At 45.0% G+C, this 24196-nt stretch overlaps 1 protein-coding gene across 3 annotated transcripts in view; it reads left to right on the top strand.

The window, feature by feature from the left end:
* The first annotated feature begins 598 nt into the window (after window positions 1–598).
* The window catches only part of CTBP2 (C-terminal binding protein 2), a 148579-nt gene continuing 124981 nt past the window's right edge, over window positions 599–24196 (top strand). For 2 of the 3 annotated variants that reach the window (XM_040439022.1, XM_040439024.1), the window contains exon 1: window positions 599–850. Coding sequence is in view for 1 of the 3 variants with exons in the window: in XM_040439024.1 (XP_040294958.1) it covers window positions 814–850 (37 nt within the window). In the remaining 2 variants the exon portion in view is untranslated. Of the gene's footprint in view, window positions 851–902; window positions 1032–24196 lie in introns of those variants that run through there. The other variant, XM_040439023.1, reaches the window with a different exon arrangement.

Below are 24196 nucleotides of genomic sequence, written 5' to 3' on the forward strand. Positions count from 1 at the left end.
GCTCACCCAACCCTGTCCGACAAGGCTCTGAAATTTATAACAGAGATTTCCCTGGTAAAATGGGCTCCCGACCAAGGAGAAGGAAGCTTGTCTTGTATGGGGAACCTCCAGATGGACATCCAGGTGACCTGCAGGTAAAAATACAAAGAGGGTGAAAAAATGGTGTTCAGAATGTGTCACATATTTTCATATTTTATTCGAAAAAGCTATGTCTGTAATTTGACCCCACTGCTTTTTCTATAACCCTCCTTGAAGAAAAAAGCCTATGTGATAGCACTCCGGATTCTGAGCACATGTCCTAGAAGGGCCCCTTTCATTAAAAGAAGTTACAAAGGTAAAATAAATAAACATTTTTTTCCTTTAACAATCTTTAGTAATACAAGTATTTTAAAAATCATGTATATTCATACTTGGTACCTCCACAACTATACCCCATTATGCCACCCCCACCCCACCAAAGATGCATATAAATACTGTATAATGGTGCCATAAGCAATCCAGACAATGTGCAAATCTGATACCATTTCCTTGAACAAACAGAACATTGAGAATCCCAGAAAGTAACTTTGTATCCAGTGCAGGATGTGAGCTGATTGTGCCAGTGCTGTGCCATGCCTGCTCTCTGCCCCCCTCCTGCTGCTCCGGAGCCCCAGTGCCCAGCCTTGCTTTATTGGTCTGCACTTCCAGACCACGCCTAACCAAAAGTGAGGGGAGGAAGGGCCCCCCTGCAGCGCCCGGGTCCGTCTCACTGCAGCAGAGGAGCCGGAGAGGGTGCGGGGATCGTGCGGGAGGCTCCCGGAGCAGCGGAGCTGGATGTGTCTCGGTGCAGTGGCCCCCAGGATACAGCAAGGTACAAGCAGCCCCTTCTCTCCTTGTCATTGCCCCCCATTGTCTGCCGCCTCTGCTGGGCACAGCCTCTACAATGGCATCAGGCTAGAAGAGCAGGTTTACTGCTGCTGTGTCTCCCCCTGGGGCTGTGCAGAGCTCAGTGTGACCGTGGACCAGTGATGGCTGCGGGCATCCTCCCAGAGGTACAGCCTGCAAGTTAGAATGGAAGCCTTTGTGTCAGCGCTGAGTGATCTGGGTGTATGGAAGGTGTGCTGACTACTAGTGCTGTAATGTGTGAGAGGGGCAGGGTAATAGTGTGTGATATGGAATAATGTGTGAGAGGTGCAGGGTAATAGTGTGTGATATGGAATAATGTGTGATAAGTAATAATGTGTGAGATGTAATAATGTGTGATATGGAATAATGTGTGAGAGGTGCAGGGTAATAGTGTGTGATATGGAATAATGTGTGAGAGGTGCAGGGTAATAGTGTGTGATATGGAATAATGTGTGATATGGAATAATGTGTGATATGGAATAATGTGTGAGATGTAATAATGTGTGATATGGAATAATGTGTGAGAGGGGCAGGGTAATAGTGTGTGATATGGAATAATGTGTGATAAGTAATAATGTGTGAGATGTAATAATGTGTGATATGGAATAATGTGTGATATGGAATAATGTGTGAGAGGTGCAGGATAATAGTGTGTGATATGGAATAATGTGTGAGATGTGCTGGATAATAGTATAGAATAATGTATGATATGGAATAATGTGTGATATGGAATAATGTGTAAGATGTGCAGGATAATGTGTGATATTTAATAATGTGTGATACGGAATAATTTGTGAGATGGAATAATGTGTGATATGTGCATGATAATAATGTGTGATAATGTATGATATGTAATAATGTGTGAGATGTGCAGGATAATAGTATATAATAGTGAGTTATATGTATAGGTTAATAGTGTATAGGATGTATAATATGTGCAGGATAATAGTCTATATGTGAAATACAGCAATGTATGATATGTGAAGGATAATAGTATAATGTATGATATGTACAGAATGATACAGTAGTATATGTGTGCAATATAATAATATATGATATGTGCAGTATAATAGTATATATGTGTGCAGTATAACAATGTATGATATGTGAAGGATAATAGTCTGTGTGCAATATAATAATGTATGACATATGCAGTATAATAGTATACATGTCTGCAAAATAATAATGTATTATATGTGCAGTTATGTGTACAAAATAATATAATGTATGACAGGGATCAGCAACTTCTAGCACTCCAGATGTGGTGAAACTACAACTCCCAGCATGCACACTTGTTTGGCAGTTCTCAGAACACCCCTAGAGGTGAATGGAGCATGTTGGGTGTGCTGGAGGTTGCTGACCGCTGATGTATGATATGTGCAGGATAATAGTCTATGTATGTAATCTAATAATGTATAATATGTGCAGAATCATAGTGTATATATATATGGGTGTCTGCAGGTTAATAATATGTGTGCACTATAATACTGTATGAATACTACGATATAATGCGGTATGTCGTGTGCTACAGTATAAGAAGTTCAGGACTGGTAGAACGTCGTCAGCCAGGCGCCCAGGCATCTGGAAATCTGGTAACTTCTGGCTTGGTTTTATATCTGTAGAATTTCTTATTGCCTGGTCACAAAAAAAAATAAGAATGAAATTAAGCTGGATCTGAGAGCTGGCTGACTGCCCTTCAGTCTACAATAATTAGCCTCCCCTGGATGTGTTGCTGTTCTAGGCCTGTATCTACAATAATTAGACGGCACTGTATACTGAATATACAGAAAACAGCTGGTGACAGGACAGGCTTAGGATCACATCTGCATTAAAGGCAACCTGTCAGGAGCTTCACTCTGCCCGAACCATGGACCTCCTGACCGACAGATTCCCTGGTTACCACGAGCCGGGAGAAGAGTCACTGGACGGACCTCGCCTGGGTCGGGCTGTCTCCCCTATACACAAATATAAACCAGTCAGGCATGCTGGGATGGACAGGGAGAAGCTGGTGGGGAGCCCCCCATAGTGACTCCCCATAGTGTTTTTGAGGCCCCCACACAAACCTATTTATATTGGTTTTTTACTTGTTTTTAGTGGCATTGTCATCCAGAGCTACTGATTTCCCTAATGCACAAAAAACCGTATGTGTGTAGAACAGTATTTCGTGGAGCTTGAAGCTCCCGACCAATTCCCTTTAGGCTACATTCACACGACCGTATTTATGTGTCCGCATCTGTTTCTCAATTTTTTTCCAGCATTTGCGGTCTGCCAATTGCGGTATGCACATGGGCCGGTATCCGCAAAACACCACGGTCGTGTGAATGTAGCCTTAAACGAGTTTTCTGAGATTTTCGGATCATCAGTATCTGACCGTGGTCCGACAACCGGGACCGTCGCTAATCAGCCATTTGAGAAGGCACCGACGCTTGCAGTAGCATCACAGCTTTCTCGCAGCTTTCCCTAGGCCACGTGACGTCACCATACATTGGTCACGTGGCCTAGGTGCTGCTCAGACCTATTGAAGTGAATGGGGCTGAGAATCATATCAAGCACAGCCGCTATACAATGTACGGCGCTGTGCTTGGTTTGCAGAGAGAAGGCCGCAACACGAGCTCTGGTGCCTTCACAAACAGCTGATCGGCGGGGGTCCCAGGTGTCGGACCCCCACCAATCAGATACTGAGGAACTATCCAGAGGATAGGTCACCAGTTAAAAGATCTCGGAAAACCCCTTTTGGAATTCCGTTTCGCTATTCTTTTAAAAAGGGAATTTAATTCTTTGATGTCCCCAGATGTGCTGCAACCTTTTAGGAATTCTGCCAGATTAGGCATTGTAAGAAATTTCCTTGCAAACTCCGCAAAATAGACAGTTGATAGATATTACACTGCATCCGCACAGAAGCCTTCCTCCAATATAACATTGAGTCTTTTAGGGACGATGACATGTGTGCAGCTCACCCTGCAGGGAGCGTGCGCACCCCCGGACTCTGTAATCCACACGCCCATTCATAATCATTGAATGTATTTGTTGGTTAGAACAATATAATAATTTGTTACAATGTAATTCATGATGGTATTTAAATAATAAGATAATATTTTGCCAAAGAAGAACGTAGGGAGCTGAGCAATGGCTGCACTCGTCATTTGGTACCGTTCAGCGGGACCTCGCTGTGGGGCACATTCATCAGTACCAATGAAGGGACAATGCACAAAATGCACAAAAATCTAGCAAATACATCAAATTTGTGCCTGACAAATACAGCCCCCGCCATGATTGTAACCATTTTTATTATAAAAAGGTCATTAAAAACACCAGTGAAATGCATCGTTAAGGGCGCATTCACACGTGGCCTATAAGCTGCATCAGTTCTGCCACAGAATTACAGGTGGAAAACCTGCAGGTTGTACCGTACAGTCCTATAGGATGCATTTGAGCATAAAAACCTGCTCCAAACTGCACTGTGAGAACCTGTGTTAAACATCTATTCACATGTCAGGGTTGTATCGCAGTTTTTGCAGTGATTTTTTCCACTAACTTATGGAAAAATGTTGCAACCATTTGTGAAAACTGGAGGCAAGCGCCATGATTTGACTGCCACACCACTGTATCTGTATTGCGCTCCGCAAACCAATGATCCCCTAAATATGGACACCTTCTGGGTGCAATCAACATTTTTCTCACTCTCATCACTAGAAATGATTGTTCTTGTTTCCAATATGGCCAAGAATAGGACATCTTCTATAATTTGCGGAATGGACATACGGATGCGGACAGCACACGGATGGCAAAGAGGTTAATAGGTCCGTGTGCAATCTGCAAAAATTGGATGCAAAACATGGTCTTGTGCATAAGCCCTAAAGTCACCTACACGTGGATGCAGGTGTACAAACAGGAAATCCACCGCCAAAAACCGCAGGTGTTACTTACCTTGATGCGGTTTTGCTGCAGATCTTGCATTGCAAAGGGTGAAATCTGCGCAAAAAATTGCACAAACAATTGACATGCTGAGGATTTCAAAATCTGCACGGCAGGTCAATTTCTGCACAGAAGAAAAAATCAAAGTGAACATGAGATTTGTCTAATCTCATACACATTGCTGGTACTGTATTAGGGCTCATGCACACAACCGTGCCCTGTTTTGCGTTCCGAGAAATATGGACGCTGCCCGGGACTCCCATAATAGAAATGCCTATTCTTGTCTACAAAACGGACAAGAATAGGACATGTTCTAGTTTTTTTTGCGTGGCCACGGAACAGAGCAACAGATGCGGACAACACACGGAATGCTGTCCACATCTTTTGCGGCCCCACTGAAGTGAATCGGTCCGCATCCGAGCCACAAAAAATGCGTCTCAGATACGGACCCAAACAACGTTTGTGTGCATGAGCCCTTACACTGCGTCAGGTAGCCTCGGGCTGCCTTTAAACAGTCAGTATTTGGTCAGTATAAGGCCTCTTGCACACGACCGTATGACTTTTTCAGTATTTTGCAAAAATACAGATGACGTCCGTGTGCACTTCATTTTTTACGGAACGGAACAGCGGGCCCCCGATAAAACAGTCCTATCCTTGTCCGTTATGCGGACAATAATAGGACATGTTCTATCTTGGAACGGAACAGAAATGCGGAAACGGAAGGCATACGGAGTACCTTCCGTTTTTTTTTGGGGATCCATTGAAATGAATGGTTCCGCATACGGTAGGTATACGGAACGCCAAAAAAGGAACGTAAATGGAAAAAAAACGTTTGTGTGCAAGAGGTTCGTGTGCACACAAACGTTTTGTTTTTCCCGTTTACGTTCCGTTTTTTGCGTTCCGTATACGGACCGTATACGGAACCATTCATTTCAATGGGTCATCAAAAAACGGAAGGTACTCCGTATGCCTTCCATTTCCGTTTTTCTGTTCCGTTCAAAGATAGAACATGTCCTATTATTGTCCGCATAACGGACAAGGATAGTACTGTTCTATCAGGGGCCAGCTGTTCCGTTCCGCAAAAAACGGAATGCACACGGACGTCATCCATATTTTTTGAGGATCCGTTTTTTGCAGACCGCAAAGTACTGAAAAAGCCATACGGTCGTGTGCAAGAGGCCTAAGGCAAATTGCGGATCCGCAAAACACGGAAGCCGCCCGTGTGCCTTCCGCAATTTGCAGAACAGAACAGGCGGCCCATTGTAGAAATGCCTATTCTTGTCCGCAACACGGACAAGAATAGGACATGTTATATTTTTTTTGCGGGGCCACGGAACGGAGCAACGGATGCAGACAGCACACGCTGTCCGCATCTTTTGCGGCCCCATTGAAGTGTATGGCTCCGCACTAGATGCGGACCAGAACGGTCGTGTGCATGAGGCCTAAGAGGGCCATTTATTAAGGCCACCGTTTTACCCTTAATAAAGGCACATGCACGCGTTTTTGAAGATTGGATGTAGACCCATTTATTTCAATGGGGCTGCAAAAGATGCGAACAGAACCGTGTGCTCTCCGCATCCGTATGTCCGTTCTGCAGCCACATGAAAAAGGTAGAACTTGTCCCATTTCTTCTGAAGTGACCCGTGTTTTGCACATCCACGATTTGCAGACCACAAGACACGTCCAGTCGTGTGAACAAGCCCTAATTTTGGAGCTTCCGTGCAGGTGTCAAAACTGAAATAACTGGTGTAGATTTCTGGTATAAACTGCACGAGATTCCGTGCGTGGATTATAAAAATGGGGAGTAGGGTTCGAAACCGCCCAAAAATCCACAACATTTTCTGCAAGTGGGTATTATGCTAAACCTTGAACTTTTTGACCCAATCTTCTGTTGTAAAGGGGTTGATAAGTGTCCCCCTCAAGACTTTGTGTACTGACACCTACAGAACAGTTCCCCCGATGTCAACGATCAGAACTGCTTTGAAATACATTGTCAGGATTGCTGCGCGTGCGCACAGGAGTCTTCTCCATTATGTTAGAACAGTAGGGGAAGCAAGGGCAGTAGGAAAATCAGAAAGAGTGATCTGGACTCTTTATCTGCACATATTACTGTATAACAGTCCAAAATCAGGTGACAGATTCCCATTAATAATGCAGATCTGTAGGGACACTCCATTGAAGTCAATGGGTCGGCATCCAACCGCAAATAATGCAGATCAGATGCGGACCCAAACCACGGTTGTGTACATGAACCCTCATGAACGTATTTTTTCCCCGTGTCGGCCCATATGCGGAAATATTCACTTCAATGTGGCTGCTGCAAAAAAAATTTAAATGACTCCGTGTCTGTATGTCCGCATGGCCGTTCCGCAAAAAAAAATAGAACATGTCCTATTATTGTCCGAATTACGGACAAGGATAGGGCCGTTTTATTAAGGGACGGCTGTTCCGTTCTGCGAAATGCACATGGCCGGTATCGCAAAATAGCCAACAGTCGTGTGCATGAGCCCTAAAGCCTCATTCACACATCCGTGCTCAAATCTATGTAAAGTTGGTCAGTGATGGCTCCGTGAAGAAGGATGTGGGTGTCCGATTTTTGCTGGCCGTGTGTCATCTGTGTTTCACGGACATTAGCTTAAAGATTATTTTCAAAGCATCTCTTCCAAATGATCCGTGAAAAAAACGAATGGCATCCGTGGTTTTCCCTGACCCATAGACTATAATGGGTGTAAAGACAGGCCGGACTGGGGCATCAGCTTAGGGGAGGCTGGCATGATAGGTTTTGGCCGAGGGGCAGGCACTCAAGGGGTTATTTTAGTGCAGTAGGGGGTGTGCACTTAAGGGGGTGGGGTTTTATTTTTATAAGGGGTAGCTTGGGAGGGATCGGGCGCCATTTTAGAATTTGAATCTATGGGTAGATAGCTCCCCACCATCTCACTGAGCTTACCATAATGCAGGCAGTGGAGGACATCATCCAGCAGTTGCGGGTGGCAGCGGAGGCCCGGGGACCTGAATGGCTTCAGGAGCAGGTGGCAGGCTTGCTACAGGGGGCGGTAGCGGGTGCAGAAAACACACAGCCACGTGCAAGACGGCCGCGGCGGGTACGGCCGTCGGCGCGCCTTAGCCCTGAGGAGACCCCCAGGGTCCGGTGCCGGGTAAGGAACCCCTCCGGGGACTCTTTACAACGGGGGGACGGGTGGCAGCCCAGTTCCAGGTCCTCCCGGGGTGGGAGGAATTCAGTCTTGCGGCGGGACCCAGAGCAGGGCAGGGGGCCAGTCCCCCGTCCTCAGCAGCAGGCATGGAGGCAGTACTAGGTTCTGCAGGCTCTCCCCTATCAGGGTCGGCTAGGGGGCTTGCTCGGCAAGAGAGCAGCATAAGGGAGAACGAGGCTGTGCACTGAGAGGCCAGGGGAGTGCATAGGCTCAGCATTATGATCGGCAGCATGGAGTTGCCCCTGCTCACCAGGCTGAGAATGAGGAGTCATGGCCATTGCGGAGCACATCCAGCATGGCAGAGGCTGGGGTGCAGTCCTTCAGTCTTCAATTTGGCAGCAGGACAGAGGGAAGAAGATGTACCAACCCGTGTAGATTGCCAGGAGCCAGGATCATCGGCTGCGGGGTTCACAGCGCCCGGTAAGCCAGGTGAGACAATGTTAGGGCCACATCTTTTCTTAGTTAGCTGCCCAGGGGGCGTAGAGGCTGGGGGGCGTGAAGAGGAAATTGCGAAGCCTAGCAGGTTGGGTATCTGGGTTGGGGGCATCGGGATTATCTCCATTACCGGCGTGTGGTATGGGCCCTGGGTTTAGCGGGGCGGCAGGGATTCCGTCGGGTCGGGGGATTGGTGTCAGTGTAGACACAGGCCGGGTGTGAAGAGGATAGGACCAGGGTGGATGACATGGAGAAGGGGGAGGTCTGCATTTGAAGCAGGACGTACGTGAGCGTATATGGAGGGGGGAGTACATGGAAATTTTTTCATCACTTCCCCTTGAGCGTTTTTTTACTTATTAGACAGGAGTAAAAAGGACGAGGGAAAAAGGAAGAAGAGGAAAAGCGCCGGTATCGATTGATTCCGCACACTTTTTCTAATTGGCTCCAGGCATTTGCTATCTTAGCAAGTGTAATTGGTGAAAAAGCGCCGGAGTGCTGCTCAGCTCTTTTTTGCTATTTAGATGCGATAGGGGAGACATACCGGATATATAGGGGGACAAGTTGGCTCCGGTATGATGAGCAATTCAGGCAGAGGAAGGTGGTACACCCTAATATACGGTGGGACCATAAGGACATTGGGCTCTGGCTGAAGGTGGCGGCGCCGGTGCGACCAGGGCATTCCTTTCGGGGGAGACAGGAGGGTCAAGCCAGTCCCGTTTTGCAGCAGCATTGGCCAAGGGTTTGTTCTTCCTCTTTAATGAAGGAAGTTGCAAGTTTGGTGCAAAATGCTAAGTTTGGTATTGATCCGCAACTTTGTTCGGTGGTTTATACCTCATTTGATGCGGCTGTGGCTTGGGTGTGAAAGTTGGGCCCAGGGGCGCTATTGGCAAAAACTGACATTGAGGCGGCTTTTCGCCTCCTGCCGGTTAATCTTGATAGTTTGCATTTGTTAGGTTGTTTTTGGAAGGGGGCTATTTTGTAGATAGGTGCTTGCCGATGGGTTGTTCTTTATTGTGCGCATATTTTGAAGCATTTAGTTGTTTCCTGGAATGGGTTGTGGCAGACGTGTCTGGTTGTTCGTCCATTATCCATTACTTGGATGATTTTCTTTGTTTGGGTCCGGTGGGATCGCGGGTTTGTTCGCTGTTAAATACGTTGCAGTCAGTTTTTGCATCGTTCCGGGTGTCGGTAGCGGAAGTGAAGACGGTGGGCCCTGCGACGGAATTCAGTTTCCTGGGGATAGTGATTAATACGGAGAAAATGGAGTGTAGCCTGCTGGACGAAAAGGTGCAAGATTTAAGGGTGGAGATAGGCAGGGCTAGGAGGTCGTCTAAAATTCACTAGCGGGATTTACAATCTCTTTTGTGGAAGCTTAATTTTGCATGCCGTATTATGGCAATGGGATGTTTTTTTGTTGGTGGGTGTGTCGGCCCCCACACATTTCATTTGGCTGGGTCATGAACTGAGGAGGGATCTGGAAGTATGGGTGATGTTTTTACAAGATTTCAACGGTAAAGCGTTAGTTATGGGGGACGTTGTAGATAGTTTTGATTTTTAGTTATTTTCGGATGCAGCAGGGGGGGGTTGGTTTTTGGGTGTATTGTCATGGTCAGTGGTGCGCAGATTGTTGGCCAGAGTCCTGAGTTTTGAGGGGCTGGGTGCGGAACTTTGCGCTATTGGAGCTTTTTCCTATCATGCTCGCAATGGTTTTGTGGGGTGAGAAGTTTAGGAATAAGAAAATTCATTTTCTCTGTGATAATCTGGGGGTGGCGCAATTAAATAAATGTGTAGCGGGTTTAGCATTTGTTTTTAAGTTATGAGGTCTTGCGGATGTTACTAAATCTTTCCTGGTCAGACAGGTTTTGAGGGGTTGGAGAAGGGAAAAGAGGGTGGAGGATAGAAGAAGGCCAGTCTTGTTCGCTTTATTACTTAAAATTGGCTCGCAGTTGGAATTTGTGTGTTGTTCATCAAGTGAGGTGCGGTTGTTCAAGTTAGCGTTTTTATTGGCCTTTTTTGGGGCGTTCTGTTTAGGGGAGTTGGTGAGTAGCAGTGTGCGGGGCGTGGGGGGTTTACTTGGGGAGGATGTGGATCTTTACCAAGATAGAGTGGTGGTGAGGATTCGCATGTCCAAAACAGATGAAGAAGGTAGGGGGAGTAGTGTTATTCTTTTTGCTGTTCAGGGGTGTATGTTATGTCCAGTTAGGTGTTTGCAAGAATACAGGTTGACTACAAGTTTGGGGAGTGACCCTCTTCTTAGGCATGATGATGGGTCATTCTTGTCGCGTTTTCAGTTTTTGGCTGTTTTTAAGTGTTACTTAAGAGGTTTGGGGATTGACCCGCAGGATTATTCGGGACATTCGTTTAGGATTGTGGCTGCAACGGAAGCTGCAAGGTTAGTAATGAGTGACGAAGTGATGAAAAGGATTGGCAGGTGGGAATCGGTGCGGTTCCGTTCTTATGTGAGGTTAGGGAGGTTGTAAATGTCTTCGTTTTAACGTTTCTCCTTATGTTTTGCTTTGTTTCAGTGGGTTCCCCGGCATTAGGCTGGATTCTCGGGCACTCGTTCGTCTTTTGAGGGGCTTGAGGGCAGATGTTCGGCCAAATGGGCGTCAGTTTGGCTTTGAGAGGGACGTCGCAGTTGTGCCATGACTCGGGTCCAGAGGTATATTATGGGGTAGTGTCTTAAGGGTAGTGCATCGTTTTACACGCTTGGATCGGTCTCCCAATGTTTTGGTACTTCACATTGGGAGTAATGATTTGGGTGTTAGGCCAGTTAGGGAGTTGATAAGGGATATAAAGGTTGATTTGTTGAGATTGTGGGCTTTATTCCCGGCCATGGTAACAGTGTGGTCTGATATAGTGCCTCGTCGGATGTGGCGGGAGGCTCGCTTGCTGGAACGCCTAAAAATGGCGAGAGTTAAGGTGAACAGGGCTATTGGTAAGTTCATGGCCAGGAATGGGGCGGTGGTAGTTAGGCATTCTGAGTTGGAGTTGGGTGTTGGCGAATTTTGGAGGACTGACGGGGTTCACCTCAATGCTTTGGGTCTTCAGGTAGACATTAAGAGGGCTTTAGGCTTGTGGAGGGACACGCATTCTTGAGGAAGATGGGGGTCAAGTTGCGCGTGGTTAGCGGTGGGAGATCCTCGAAGTTGGTGGTATTGCTGGTACTGGAGAATGGGAGGGCCTCAATGGTGGGGCTGGACTCTCATGGTTGGGCAGTTGGTTGGTAGACAGAGGCGTCCAAAAGTTGGTGTCTCCGTGCTGGCGTTCTATTGCTAGAGGCAAGATGGAATTGCCATGTTTGAGTTTTGTAGGAATTAAGCTTTGGGGCTTCAAGGACCTCCCTCGTCAGGGTTAATTTATGTTGTTTATTTATGGTTATATTTATATTTATTTTGTTAATAAAAATGGCTGCTGTGGCCGATTAAATCCGACTTGGTGTATTGTTTGTTTGGGAAGTCGGGAAAGGGTTAATCAGTATATAAAAGGACCCGAGGGAATTAACCAATAACCTAATCATGTATCTGTGAACGCGGACAAAATAGAGCATGCTTCAGTGCTAAAAACACAGACCCACGGACCACGCTAAAACACTGATACGAGAATACACACATTAAAATGGATGGGTACGTGTGGTGTCCGCGGAGAACACGTTGTGTAAGCGCATAGAATTTTAAGGACACTATATTCGGGATATATAATCCGCTTATGTGCAGGAGACCTTGCACAGCATAAGGCCCCATGCACATGAACGTCTTTTCTTTCCATGTCCGTTCCGTTTTTTTTGCGGACTGTATGCGGAACCATTCATTTCAATGGGTCCACAAAAAAAAAACGGAAGTTACTCTGTGTGCATTCCGTTTCCTTATGTCCGTTCCGCAAAAGAATAGAACATGTCCTATTATTGTCGGCATTACCGACAAGCATAGGACTGTTCTATTAGTGGCCAGCTGTTCTGTTCCGCAAAATACGGAATGCACACAAACGTCATTCCGTATTTTTTGCAGATCGTTTTTTTGCGGACTGCAAAATACATACGGTCGTGTACATGAGCCCTAAGAAAAACCTTGTAATTAGCCAGTAATTTTTACTGCGTTAAAAACTGCCGCAAAACCAGCGTTTGTGGACACAGTCTTATAGGAGGAGGCATTATTTGTCAGGAATGGCGCACACACAAATGGTCTGGGGGTTTCTTTGCATCTTCAGCTGATGGCTTCTGACACAGATGTCTCCGTCAGCTGCTGTTTGTCTGATTCTTCCCTGTTTTACAGCAGAGCTAATCTGTCTCCATGTGCTGCTCACATTCGGCTGATAAAGCCTCAGGGCTATTTGTTTTCTTTATGAACCTGTAGGCCGGGCTCGCACATTGCTGTGTTGTGTGGCACAAGTCCGCACGCTCTCCGCAAGCTGCAACCCTATTTCGGCCTCCGTCACACACAGATTTTGTCCTCTGTCGTATTTTATTTTTAATCCAAAAAATGCATGAAAACACACTAGTTTGTTAAATGTCTTATGCCTTCTTTCTGGCTTTTTTTTTTAGCCATTTTTGTGGTGTTTTTTTACAAATAGCGGGGGGGGGGGGGGGGGGGTAGGTGTAAAAGAAGGTTTTAGATGTAAAAGAAGTCGCAAACACCCATTTTGCAACTTCTTAAACGCCCGTGCATTTGACACTTGGGAGTGGTGGTGGCCCGGGACTTCAACCCCAGCAAATTTGCCATTTTTTACGCCTGGAAACAGGCATTTTAGTCCCATAGATGTCCACTGAACTGCTGATAGATGCCCTTTAAAGGGGTATTCGAGGATTTTAATATTGATGGCCTTCAGGATAAGGCCTCATGCACACGACAGTATTTTTTCACGGTCCGCAAAACGGGGTTCCGTTTTTCCGTGATCCGTTTCCGTTTTTGTTTCCGTGTATCTTCCTTGATTTTTGGAGAATCACCAGACATTAAAAGTGAAAAAAAAAATCTAAGGGCTCTTTCACACTTGCGTTGTTCTTTTCCGGCATAGAGTTCCGTCGTCGGGGCTCTATGCCGGAAGAATCCTGATCAGGATTATCCCCATGCATTCTGAATGGAGAGAAATCCGTTCAGGATGCATCAGGACGTCTTCAGTTCCGGAACGGAACGTTTTTTGGCCGGAGAAAATACTGCAGCATGCTGCGCTTTTTGCTCCGGTCAAAAATCCAGAAACACTTGCCGCAAGGCCGGATCCGGAATTAATGCCCATTGAAAGGCTAAACGTAGTTTCGGCGCATTACCGGATCCGACGTTTAGCTTTTTCTGAATGGTTACCATGGCTCCCAGGACACTAAAGTCCTGGCAGCCATGGTAAAGTGTAGTGGGGAGCGGGGGAGCAGTATACTTACCGTCCGTGCGGCTCCCGGGGCGCTTCAGAGTGATGTCAGGGCGCCCCACGCACATGGGTGACGTGATCACATGGATCACGTCATCCATGCGCATGGGGCGCTCTGACGTCATTCTGGAGCGCCCCGGGAGCCGCACGGACTGTAAGTATACTGCTCCCCCGCTCCCCGCTCCTACTATGGCAGCCAGCACTTTAATAGCGTCCTGGCTGCCATAGCAACACTGAACGCATTTCGAAAACAGATCCGTCTTCAAATGCTTTCAGTTCACTTGCGTTGTTACCTCCGGCAAATGGATCCAGACAGCGCAAGTGTGAAAGAGCCCTAAGTCAAGTTTGCCTTGAAAATGATAGGAAAAAAACAGACACGGATCACGGACGCGGATGACAATCTTGTGTGCCTCCGTGTTTTTTCACGGACCCATTGACTTGAATGGGTCCACGAAGCTTTGTCCGTGAAAAAAATAGGACAGGTCATATTTTTTTGACGGACTGGAAAAACGGATCACGGACGAGGATGACAAACGGTGCATTTTCCGAGTTTTCAATGGGTCCGCAGAAAATCAGGGGAAATGGAACAACGGACACGGAACACAACAACGGTCGTGTGCATGAGGCCTAAGGCATCAATATCAGATCAGCAAGGGTCCGACACCCGACATCCCTCCCGATCAGCTGTGGAACTACACAACGCCATCTATTGTGTAGTGGACAGAGCTGGTAACTGCAGCATTCACTTCAGTGGATGCAGTTGGACAGAGCCGTGTACTGCTGGGGGTGCGGGGAGCTGGACCCCTGCAAATATTATATTAATGACCTATACTGGGTCATTGGCCATCAATACTAAAATCTTAGATTACCGCTTTAAAGGTCATTTGGACAATGGCAGAGCATAAACTGTTTGATTCAGATCAGAACAGTGATCTACCATAGTAGATATTGGGGGTTATACTACATGTATGCACCCACTAATCTAATTGTTTTACCAGTGCCTAAAACATACAGGTGCAAGATAAAAGACTGCGGGTGCGTGGGGGGAGCTGTAGATAAGTTAAATCAATTGGCCGATGTCATTAAGTGGCTGTGGTCCTGGACAGAAGGGGTGGTGTCCTTATCTTCTGTGACATCTTTATTAGCTTTCTATGGAAAAAAGCGGTAAGTGTCCGGTATAACGGCTGCAGATGTCAGGCGCGTCCTGCGACCAACGGATGGTTCACCTCACACCAAATAAAATGACGACACATTTACAAAAAACAATGCCGCCATCCCTCTCCCAGGATCTGTGACATTTACAAGATCTGCCGAGGGAAATGAATGTGACAGCTTTAAAGCGCTGTGGAAGAGTTTGTAAATGAGAAGGTCTCATCCTGGAAATGTCACTGCTTGTTGCTAATTTGTATGCATGAGTATCCTGCTTAATAAGGTGCTTGGCTTCAGGAGAAGCTGTTTATCTCCCCGAGACTAAGGATACATTTCACATTTACTGTCCTCCCGATTTATGGACACCATTTATACTCTGCTCTCCTAGGCAGGTTAGTAATGGATTAGGGTTGCATATAAATTGCATGTCTTGTATAGGCGTCCTTGCAGGAGACAATGGAAAGTTTACCTACCGGCAAGACAAAGGGGCAGCCTCGTAGTGCCGCCAAGTGCAACGTAGGTTACTAATCCTATTAGATGCCTCGTAGTGCCGCCAAGTGCAACGTAGGTTACTAATCCTATTAGATGCCTCGTAGTGCCGCCAAGTGCAACGTAGGTTACTAATCCTATTAGATGCCTCGTAGTGCCGCCAAGTGCAACGCATGTTACTGATCCCATTAGATCTTAAAGTTGTTTTTTTTCCAGGATTTTGATATTGATGGACTATCCTCAGGAAAGGCCATCAATATCAGATCCATGGGGGTCCTTTTCCCGGCACCCCCACGATCAGCTGTTTGAAGAGGCTACGGCACGTCGGTGAGCTCTGTCGCCTCTTTCTAGACTTGTGACGTCACGTTCATCAGCCACATGGCCTAGGTGCAACTCGGTCCTAGTGAATGGGTCTGAGTTGCAATACCAAGCACAGCCACTATTCAATGGACGGCGCTGTGCTTGCTAAGCTGGAAGGAGGCAGTGGCGTTACTCCTCAAACAGCTGATCGGCGGGGGTGCCGGGAGTTGGAACCGCACTGATCTGATATTGATGACCTATCCTGACGATAGGTCATCAGTATTAAACACCTGGAAACCCCCTTTAAAAGGAGACTTCCAGCTTGGTTTTGTTTATTAACTATGCATGGCGGCAGGATGTCGTGTGTCTTTCCGTTGCTGCATTGTTCCGAAAAAAACAACTTTGTCGTTATATGCAAATGAGCAGTTCAGAGCACCAAGGGTGGCCCTGAGCCCCACAGAGCAACGACGTGCCGTCCTACAATGCAGAAAACTCAGTTTCGGTGTTGATCAGCAGGGCGTAATTTCTCGCAGTCGAGAATTTGCCGCATGCGTAATACTGCCTCTTGCAGGAAAGAACTGTACGACACATGCGCAAATATTCTGGTGCACTGCTCATACCAGAGATTACGGTGCATGGCCCTGAAATGATTAGGCTGCTTTTTAGAATCTTACAAAAAAATTTGCTTCATGGCGAAGGGCATTTCTTTGTAAGTAGTGAGTGCAATGACTGGGAGCAGCGATTGTGCCGCCCCCGTCATTGTACCCCTCAGATAACGCGTTCATAACTGATTGCGGCATCTGATAAAAACAGAGCGTAAAATTTAAAAAATCGTACCTCATCCATTTGCTGGCGCCGGCCTTGATAGAAGATCTGGCTCAAAATCTCATGGTTACCATCATGACGTCATCACACCGGCATGGTGATGTCATACGTCACTGTGTACGGGATTTCATGCGAGATCTTCAAGCAAGATGGAGGCGGCCTATCGCGAGCAAAAGGATGAGGTAAGTATGATTTATTTATTTATTTTTTACACTATTTAAGGAAAAATCTATTCGCTACCACAAAGGACCAGGAAATTCGGCTTCGCGACAGATTTAATTTATCCTGAAATTCGACACTACTGTCAATCAGCAATGAAAAGGAGTGGCCTACATCGGATACAAAAAAACACTCACTGGTGTAGTTTTTCGTCTACTCTTTTGCCTTTTTCCAGGTAAAAAAAAATAGTAAATTTGCCCGACACCTCCGCTCTGCTCCTTTCCCGTTCATCTGTTGTACTTGGCGTTAAATTGCCTGTACCACAAGATCTAAACTATTTTTTACGCCGGATGAACTTTAATAAATGACCCCCATTATCTGGTTTTCCAGCGAATTTTCTGCGGACAGACCCCCTTTAAATGACCAAAATTCTGCAAGAGCAATTTCTCATTGTGACGCCATTGCTACATTTGTAGTTTTCAGCTGCAATTACTAAGCTTTTTCTGGACCTTTTGTAACAAAGACGTAGTCTGACGAGAAAAGCCATTCCTCTAAAAATAGTCCCAGCATATGTTAAAGATCACATTGTTCACTTGTGCTGTGCCTTTCTTGGGTTATTTTAGGAATTTGAGTTTTTAATAGATTTTTTTTTTTCAGAATTCAAGACATTGGGATGTTTCTGCACAGATTTCTATCGTAAAGTATATTTAAAGGGCATCTGTCAGCAGTTTTGTACCTATGACACTGTCTGACCTGTTACATGTGCACTTGGCAGCTGAAGACGTCTGTGTTGGTCCCATGTTGATATGTGTCCGTATTGCTGAGAAAAATTAGGTTTTAATATATGCAAATGAGCCTCTAGGAGCAACAGGGGCGTTACCATTACACCTAGAGGCTCTACTCTCTCTGCAACTGCTGCTTTCTCTGCATTTTGATTGACAGGACCAGGCAGTGAAGATATCATCAGACCTGGCCTTGTCAATCGATATACAGAGGGCACGGCAGTTGCAGAGAGAGCAGAACCTCTAGGTGTAACAGCAACGCCCCCGTTGCTCCTAGAGGCTCATTTGCATATAATAAAACATCATTTTTCTCAGCAATGCGGACACATATGGACATGGGACCAACACAGATGCCAAGCACATGTGCAAGAATCCGCCAGTGTCATAGGTACAAAACTGCTGACAGATGCTAACCTCTAGGACCCACACCTATCTTTAGAACAGGGCCCCCAAAGAGAAGCAGAGCACATGCACAGAGTGCTCTCTATTCACTTTTATGGGGGTCTTGGAAAGAGCAGAGCAAGCGCGCTGGGCTATTTCTGGAACTCCCATAGAAGTGAATGGAGAGCACACTGCGCAAGCGCGGCCAGAGTTTGGGGGGTATATTTTTTTTAAAAAATTGTCATTATGTCACTATCTAAATTTTTTAAAGAAATCCTAAAACCAGGCTGTTTTTACACTGGCCGCTAAGCTAATACGAGCCTCCACTTCCTCTTCTTTACAGACCACTTTTCAGCAGTTGTCTCACCACAGGCAGATAACATCTATATATAAAACATCCAGAATCCAGCAATCACAGCCTCCCTGCACAGGTCACAGAGCAGGACCACGTTATGAGGTCAATGAGCATCTCCAAGTCATTGTGTCTATAGCCCATGGTGACTGCTGTAAAGCATCACTCTAAATGCTGTTAACAGCAGCCCAGGCAAGATGGCCGCCCTAATAATTATTTACACCTTATTCTTAAGAGTTGTCTAAAAATATATTTGCCGCCACTAGTTCTCCTTCTCCCGCAGAGCGTTTTACTGTGGAAACCAGATGGTCCATATTGAACCAAGCTCTTGATAACTGTATCTAAGGGAGGACTATTCGGGCATCTGTCCTGACTCTTTAGAAGAACTTTCTGCTTCTCAATATGTTCGTTTTATGTTTGAGGATTTAGAGATTTGTCTACAGCAGCACTGATCCTAGGGTTCACCTCAATACACTTTCAGGGGAAATTATTAAGCCCTGCACTCCAGAGTTCTGGCTTTACAAAGTCACAAAATAGGGGCTTTGTGACTTTTTGGGCTTATTTTCCAATATTTTTGTGACATTTTGCATTTTACGCCATTCTAATTTTGAAAAGAGGATGGAAAGTGGACATGGTTAGTCTGTCGAGCTGATTAAAGCTAGATTTATTAACTGCAACTTTTTAAAAAGTCTCAAAAATTGTAAACAAGTGGTGTAGAAAGCGGAGGAACATAAGGCCTTATGCACACGAACGTTTTTTTTTCCCCGTTTACGTGCCTTTTTTGCGTTCCGTATATGGTCCGTATACGGAACCATTCAGTTCAATGGATCCCCCCCAAAAAACAGAAGGTACTCCGTATGCCTTCCGTTTCCGTATTTACGTTTTTCCGATCCGTTCATAGAACATGTCCTATTATTGTCGACATAACGGACAAGGATAGTACTGTTCTATTAGGGGCCGACTGTTCCGTTCCGCAAAAAACGAAATGCACACGGACGTCATCCATATTTTTTGTGGATCCGTTTTATGCGGATACTGAAAAAGCCATACGGTCGTGTGCAATAGGCCTAGGACAGTAGTTAAGGCAGACCTCCCAAGTGTCCCTCTTATGGAGTGAAAGTCCCTCTTTTTGACCCAAGCCCCTCAGTCCCACTTTTTGATCTGAGGTTTTCATGATTACATTTACAATATTGATCCAGAAAATGCTTGTCTGGTTCCTCTCTGTATATTGGAACCCGCCTTAGAGAAATTTCTATATTAAGATCATTTTTGCACTATTGTGTAAAAGAAAACTATTGAAGTTTATAAATATGCAGGGAAAATGGATCTTTCACACAGTGAACCAAAATTGTCCCTCTTTGACCTTCCAAAAAGTTGGGACGTATAGAGATTGTCGGGAAGGAAGCACCGGATGATCGGATCTGAAATGAAAAAAGTTTTGCATCACTGTTTTGGGAGTTGTGTGTAATGCAAAATATCTTACCCCAAAGTTTTTGTATAACTCCCAACAAAGCAATGCAAAGTTTTTAGTTTTTTTTTTCCTTTTAAAGCCGGTCATCCAGAAAAGATAATGAATGAAAATAAAGGAAGACCATCAGTTGAAGAAAGCCGTCCTCCTCTAGCAGCTCATCCACACTAGTGAAGAATACAGGACATGCCGTGTGCAGATCATCTGGAGAAGCTTGTAGCATTCGTTGTCAGGTTATTAGTGCATTCAATGGACATTAGCTGCCAATTAGCGCTCAGTGAATGAAGCCGCCAGAGCACCGGTAATGTATGACTGTGAGCCTGCTGGCAGCTTCTGGCTGCAGCCAGTCAGTTCTGTCTCTTTCATTAGCAAGACAATTAGAAAATCAGGAGCACTTAGGGACTGGCATCTGTATACTGGGAGCTGTAGTGTATCCCGGAGAGACGTCACTGAGCTGTACAACCTGAAGTATACGCCGTCCTTCGTATTGCAAAATACATTGTTTCATACAAGATTGTATTCTGGACAGAGTGTAATTCGTATCTCTCCATACTGTATAGCTAATAGCAATATATTTTCTTTGTTGTCCATGTTCAGCGCTGTATTGTGTCGTGTGCATTACAAAATAACGCGCAGGCGAGTAATATTAAAGGGATATTCCAGCACCGCCATTGAGCGGATGGAAAGGTTCGTTCTGCGGATTGGCCGTAAGCATCTAAGTACCATAAAAATAAAACCCCTTTAAGGGCACATCAACTGCTCTGTATCGTACAGGGCTGTAATACCGCATCCAGTTTCATATGGAGGATTGCTCTATTTCGTGCCACATGATGGAGGTATTCTTCTAATAATTGTGTAATTGATCTCCGTGCAGCGGCATATGCTATGGTAGAGCCTCCGGCTGTGTCCATCTTCAAAAAATTTTTTTTTTTTTGTCATATTGTTTCTAAAGTAAAAAAATAAATAAATCAATAATGTAATGTAATAAGCCATAATTAAAATTTCCTACCATCTTGTCTCCTATAAGGACAATCCAATCCTGCGGTCATACTCTCTTCTATATGTCCTTTACTTCTTACTAAACTACCAGACTTCCTTACCATAAAATAGGGGATGAATGGGGGTCATTTACGAACAGATATACGCCACTTTTTGCCGCTGCAATCTACGACTTTTTCCCCTTTTCCGCCGCTCACACCCAGTCTAAAAAAGGGTGTGTGGTGTGGGCAGGGAAAAGGGCGAGAACATTTTCTACGCCTGTTTTAGGTGTAAAAAAAAAGGGGGCTAAATCTACGACAGCAAGGAGGCTGGCGTAGATTTAGACAGGCGTAAAAAGTCTGCCTAAATTATGTAGAGGCCCGGCGCCTCTATGAACCACCAGCGCAAGAGGTACGAAGACCAGCGTCTAAATCGCTGGTCATCATAAATGTCCCACCCATGACTGCAGGATCAGACTACACAGGGTTTGTTGTCTGTTGCCATGGAGACACATAGGTCTCCATAGGAACTATAGAACGAAAATTTTTTTTTTTAGAAACATTAAGGCATTCAAAGAAATTTGGTTTACAAAGGTGGACATTTAAACCATGGATGGACAAACCCCAGAAGCCAGACAGCCATTGTACTGTAAAAAAACATTTCCCGAACTCGTTTTCCGTTCCAAGGTACCACTTGGAACCAAACCAGAGTTTGGGAAATGTTTTTTTACAGTAGAAATTGATTTATGAAGATATTATGCAAAACCTTGCGAGACTTCGCAAAGTAATAACTTCGGCCTATAGGAGCCAATACATTCTAATACTGTACAGAGAACTCGCTCCGTGCAGTATTCAAACGAAATATTATGCGAATCGACTTTGGATGTTTCATCCGAAGTCGACTCACTCATCCCTACTCGTGACAATAGACAATAGTAGGTGTAGAATTGTAATGACAGTATGACAGCTCTATAAAGGTCTCTGATTGCTAGTGATTCACCCCAGGGACCATTGCTTAGCTGAAAATGTCTATTTTCGGGTGACAAGTTCGCTGTCCAATTCTTTAAAGGCATACTAGGGATAACACGCAAGTTACCATAGCAAAAATAAGGCCCTCATCTGGTGTCTAGTTTATGCCACCACGTCCCAGGAGTTATTGACATCAGCCTGTACCTTCTCCTCTCATGTCTAGAACAGGAGGGCGGTGTGACCCTCGGGCTTGTTCTTACGGATCAACACCTCCATCTGTCTGCATGGTTAGCTCACCCTTGATGACCGCAGTTTAGTGTGGAGTCTTTTCCGGTAAAACCATTGTGTTTGTTGCTATAAACAGAGGTCATTAGACTGCATCCCCAATGTGCTGGAGATCCCCCCTAAGTCAATTATCGCCCTGATTGAGTCGTTTAATGAACCTGTTTTGATGGGTCAAGAAAACCTCCAAGATCAATAGCATGTCAATAATACAATCAAGCAGAGGTGGCTACAATCAGTATAGTCCGCTTCCAATTTTCTTTTTAGTAATTGTGTCTGAGTCATTGGGCCATATACAGTACTGGCGTAATTACAACTGTAAGAGCATGTGAGGGGCATGCACCTCTGTAAGGAGGCCCATTAGGGTCTTCTTCAGCCCTGCTAATGATGTATGTATTATAAGCTATAAGAGAGAATATTGACAATGCAGGAGGACAGGTTTTAAAGGTTTATGCCATATTTGTTGCAAAATATAAAAATTAGTGTGAGTTCAAATCCACGGTTTATGCCTCCGTTTGACGTACGCGTTAGAAAAAAAAGGATACAAAACCGCAACACGCCACGTTCTGGTATACTGCACAGTCCGGTAAAAAAAAAGTATATATATATATATATATTTTTTTTTTACAGTGGAACTCTTTGATGACAGAGGCCACTGTATGGCATCAGTCTGAGGCATCTGTTACGTTTTTGGTATATGTTAAACGCACAGGAAAAGCGTGATGTGAACCCACCCTAAGACATCATATAGTATATGACAGCTCTTTCAAGGGCTCATTCAGACTGTATGTTATTTGCAGTCCGCAAATATCTGCATCAGTTGTTCAGCAAAATCTTCCGCATGTACGCAAAAAAACTGAATGTATGTTTCCGTATGTATTTCGGATTTTGCGGATCCGCAAAAAAAGGAAGGTATCATTATAAGGGCTCATTCAGATGACCGCTATAAAGAAAATGCCTATTCTTGTCCAAAAGACATAGGACAAAAATAGGACATGCACTATATTTTTACGGGCCCGCGGAACGGAACAACAGATGCGGACAGCACATGGTGTTCTGTCTGCATCTTTTGTGTTCCCATTGAAATGAATGGGTCCGCACCCGTTCTGCAAAATTGCAAAACAAATCCAGACCCATTCATACGGTTGCGTGAATGAGACCTAATAAAGATTCAAAGGTGACATGACAGGGCATTAAAGTTTGCGGACACAGATCCGCAAAATACAGATTGCATACAGACCACATTTTGCGGTCCAATAGAAATGAATGGGTCTGCATCAGATCTGCAAAAATGCGGAACAGATGTGGAAAGAAACATACGGTTGTGTAAATGGGCCCTAACTAAACTAGAACCAGTCCTGTACCTCACATGGATCCTGACATCTCCCCTTCATTGATCCAGTTTCTCTGCTAGATTTATTTCTAGCTGGCAGCTCAAGGGACCTGTCCTTTCTCAGGGGCATGTCCTTTATGCTGCAGCTTTCTCCCTATCACAGCTCAGGAGGGGTATCCTTTTTGCAGCAGCTCTTTCCCTATCACAGCTCAGAGGTGTGTGTGCTTTTTGCAGCAGTTCTCTCACTATGACAGCTCAGGGGGCATGTCCTTTCTGTTACAGCTCTCTCCTTGTAACTGTTACAGCTTCTAACAGTAGATATGGCTGGTAGGATGAAACTGAGCATGTGTGACCATGCTTGTCTAGCTCAGTGGGTGGAAGTGCACATTACCCTACAGATTAAACACCACGGGGTGACGTCATAATGAAGAAAAGAGAATATCTCACAAATAGAGCATTTTTGTTACAGTAGTAACTCATTTTCCCTGCTGAATTATATTAAAATAACATTGGATGGTTGCACAACCCTTTAAGGAACTGTTCATTTCTTTCTAGAAGACATTCTAGGAATTTATTCATAGTATGGATTCTTGTTGAAAACCACATTGCGGTACCACATGTACAGAACTGCAAACTGTACAGGTCATTCTTATATATATACACTGCTCAAAAAAATAAAGGAAACACTTAAACAACACAATGTAACTCCAAGTCAATCACACTTCTGTGAAATCAAACTGTCCACTTAGGAAGCAACACTGAGTGACAATCAATTTCACATGCTGTTGTGCAAATGGAATAGACAACAGGTGGAAATTATAGGCAATTAGCAAGACACCCCCAATAAAGGAGTGGTTCTGCAGGTGGTGACCACAGACCACTTCTCAGTTCCTATGCTTCCTGGCTGATGTTTTGGTCACTTTTGAAT

Source organism: Bufo bufo, chromosome 6, assembly GCF_905171765.1.
Source record: "Bufo bufo chromosome 6, aBufBuf1.1, whole genome shotgun sequence".
In the NCBI taxonomy this organism is placed as follows: Eukaryota; Metazoa; Chordata; class Amphibia; order Anura; family Bufonidae; genus Bufo; species Bufo bufo.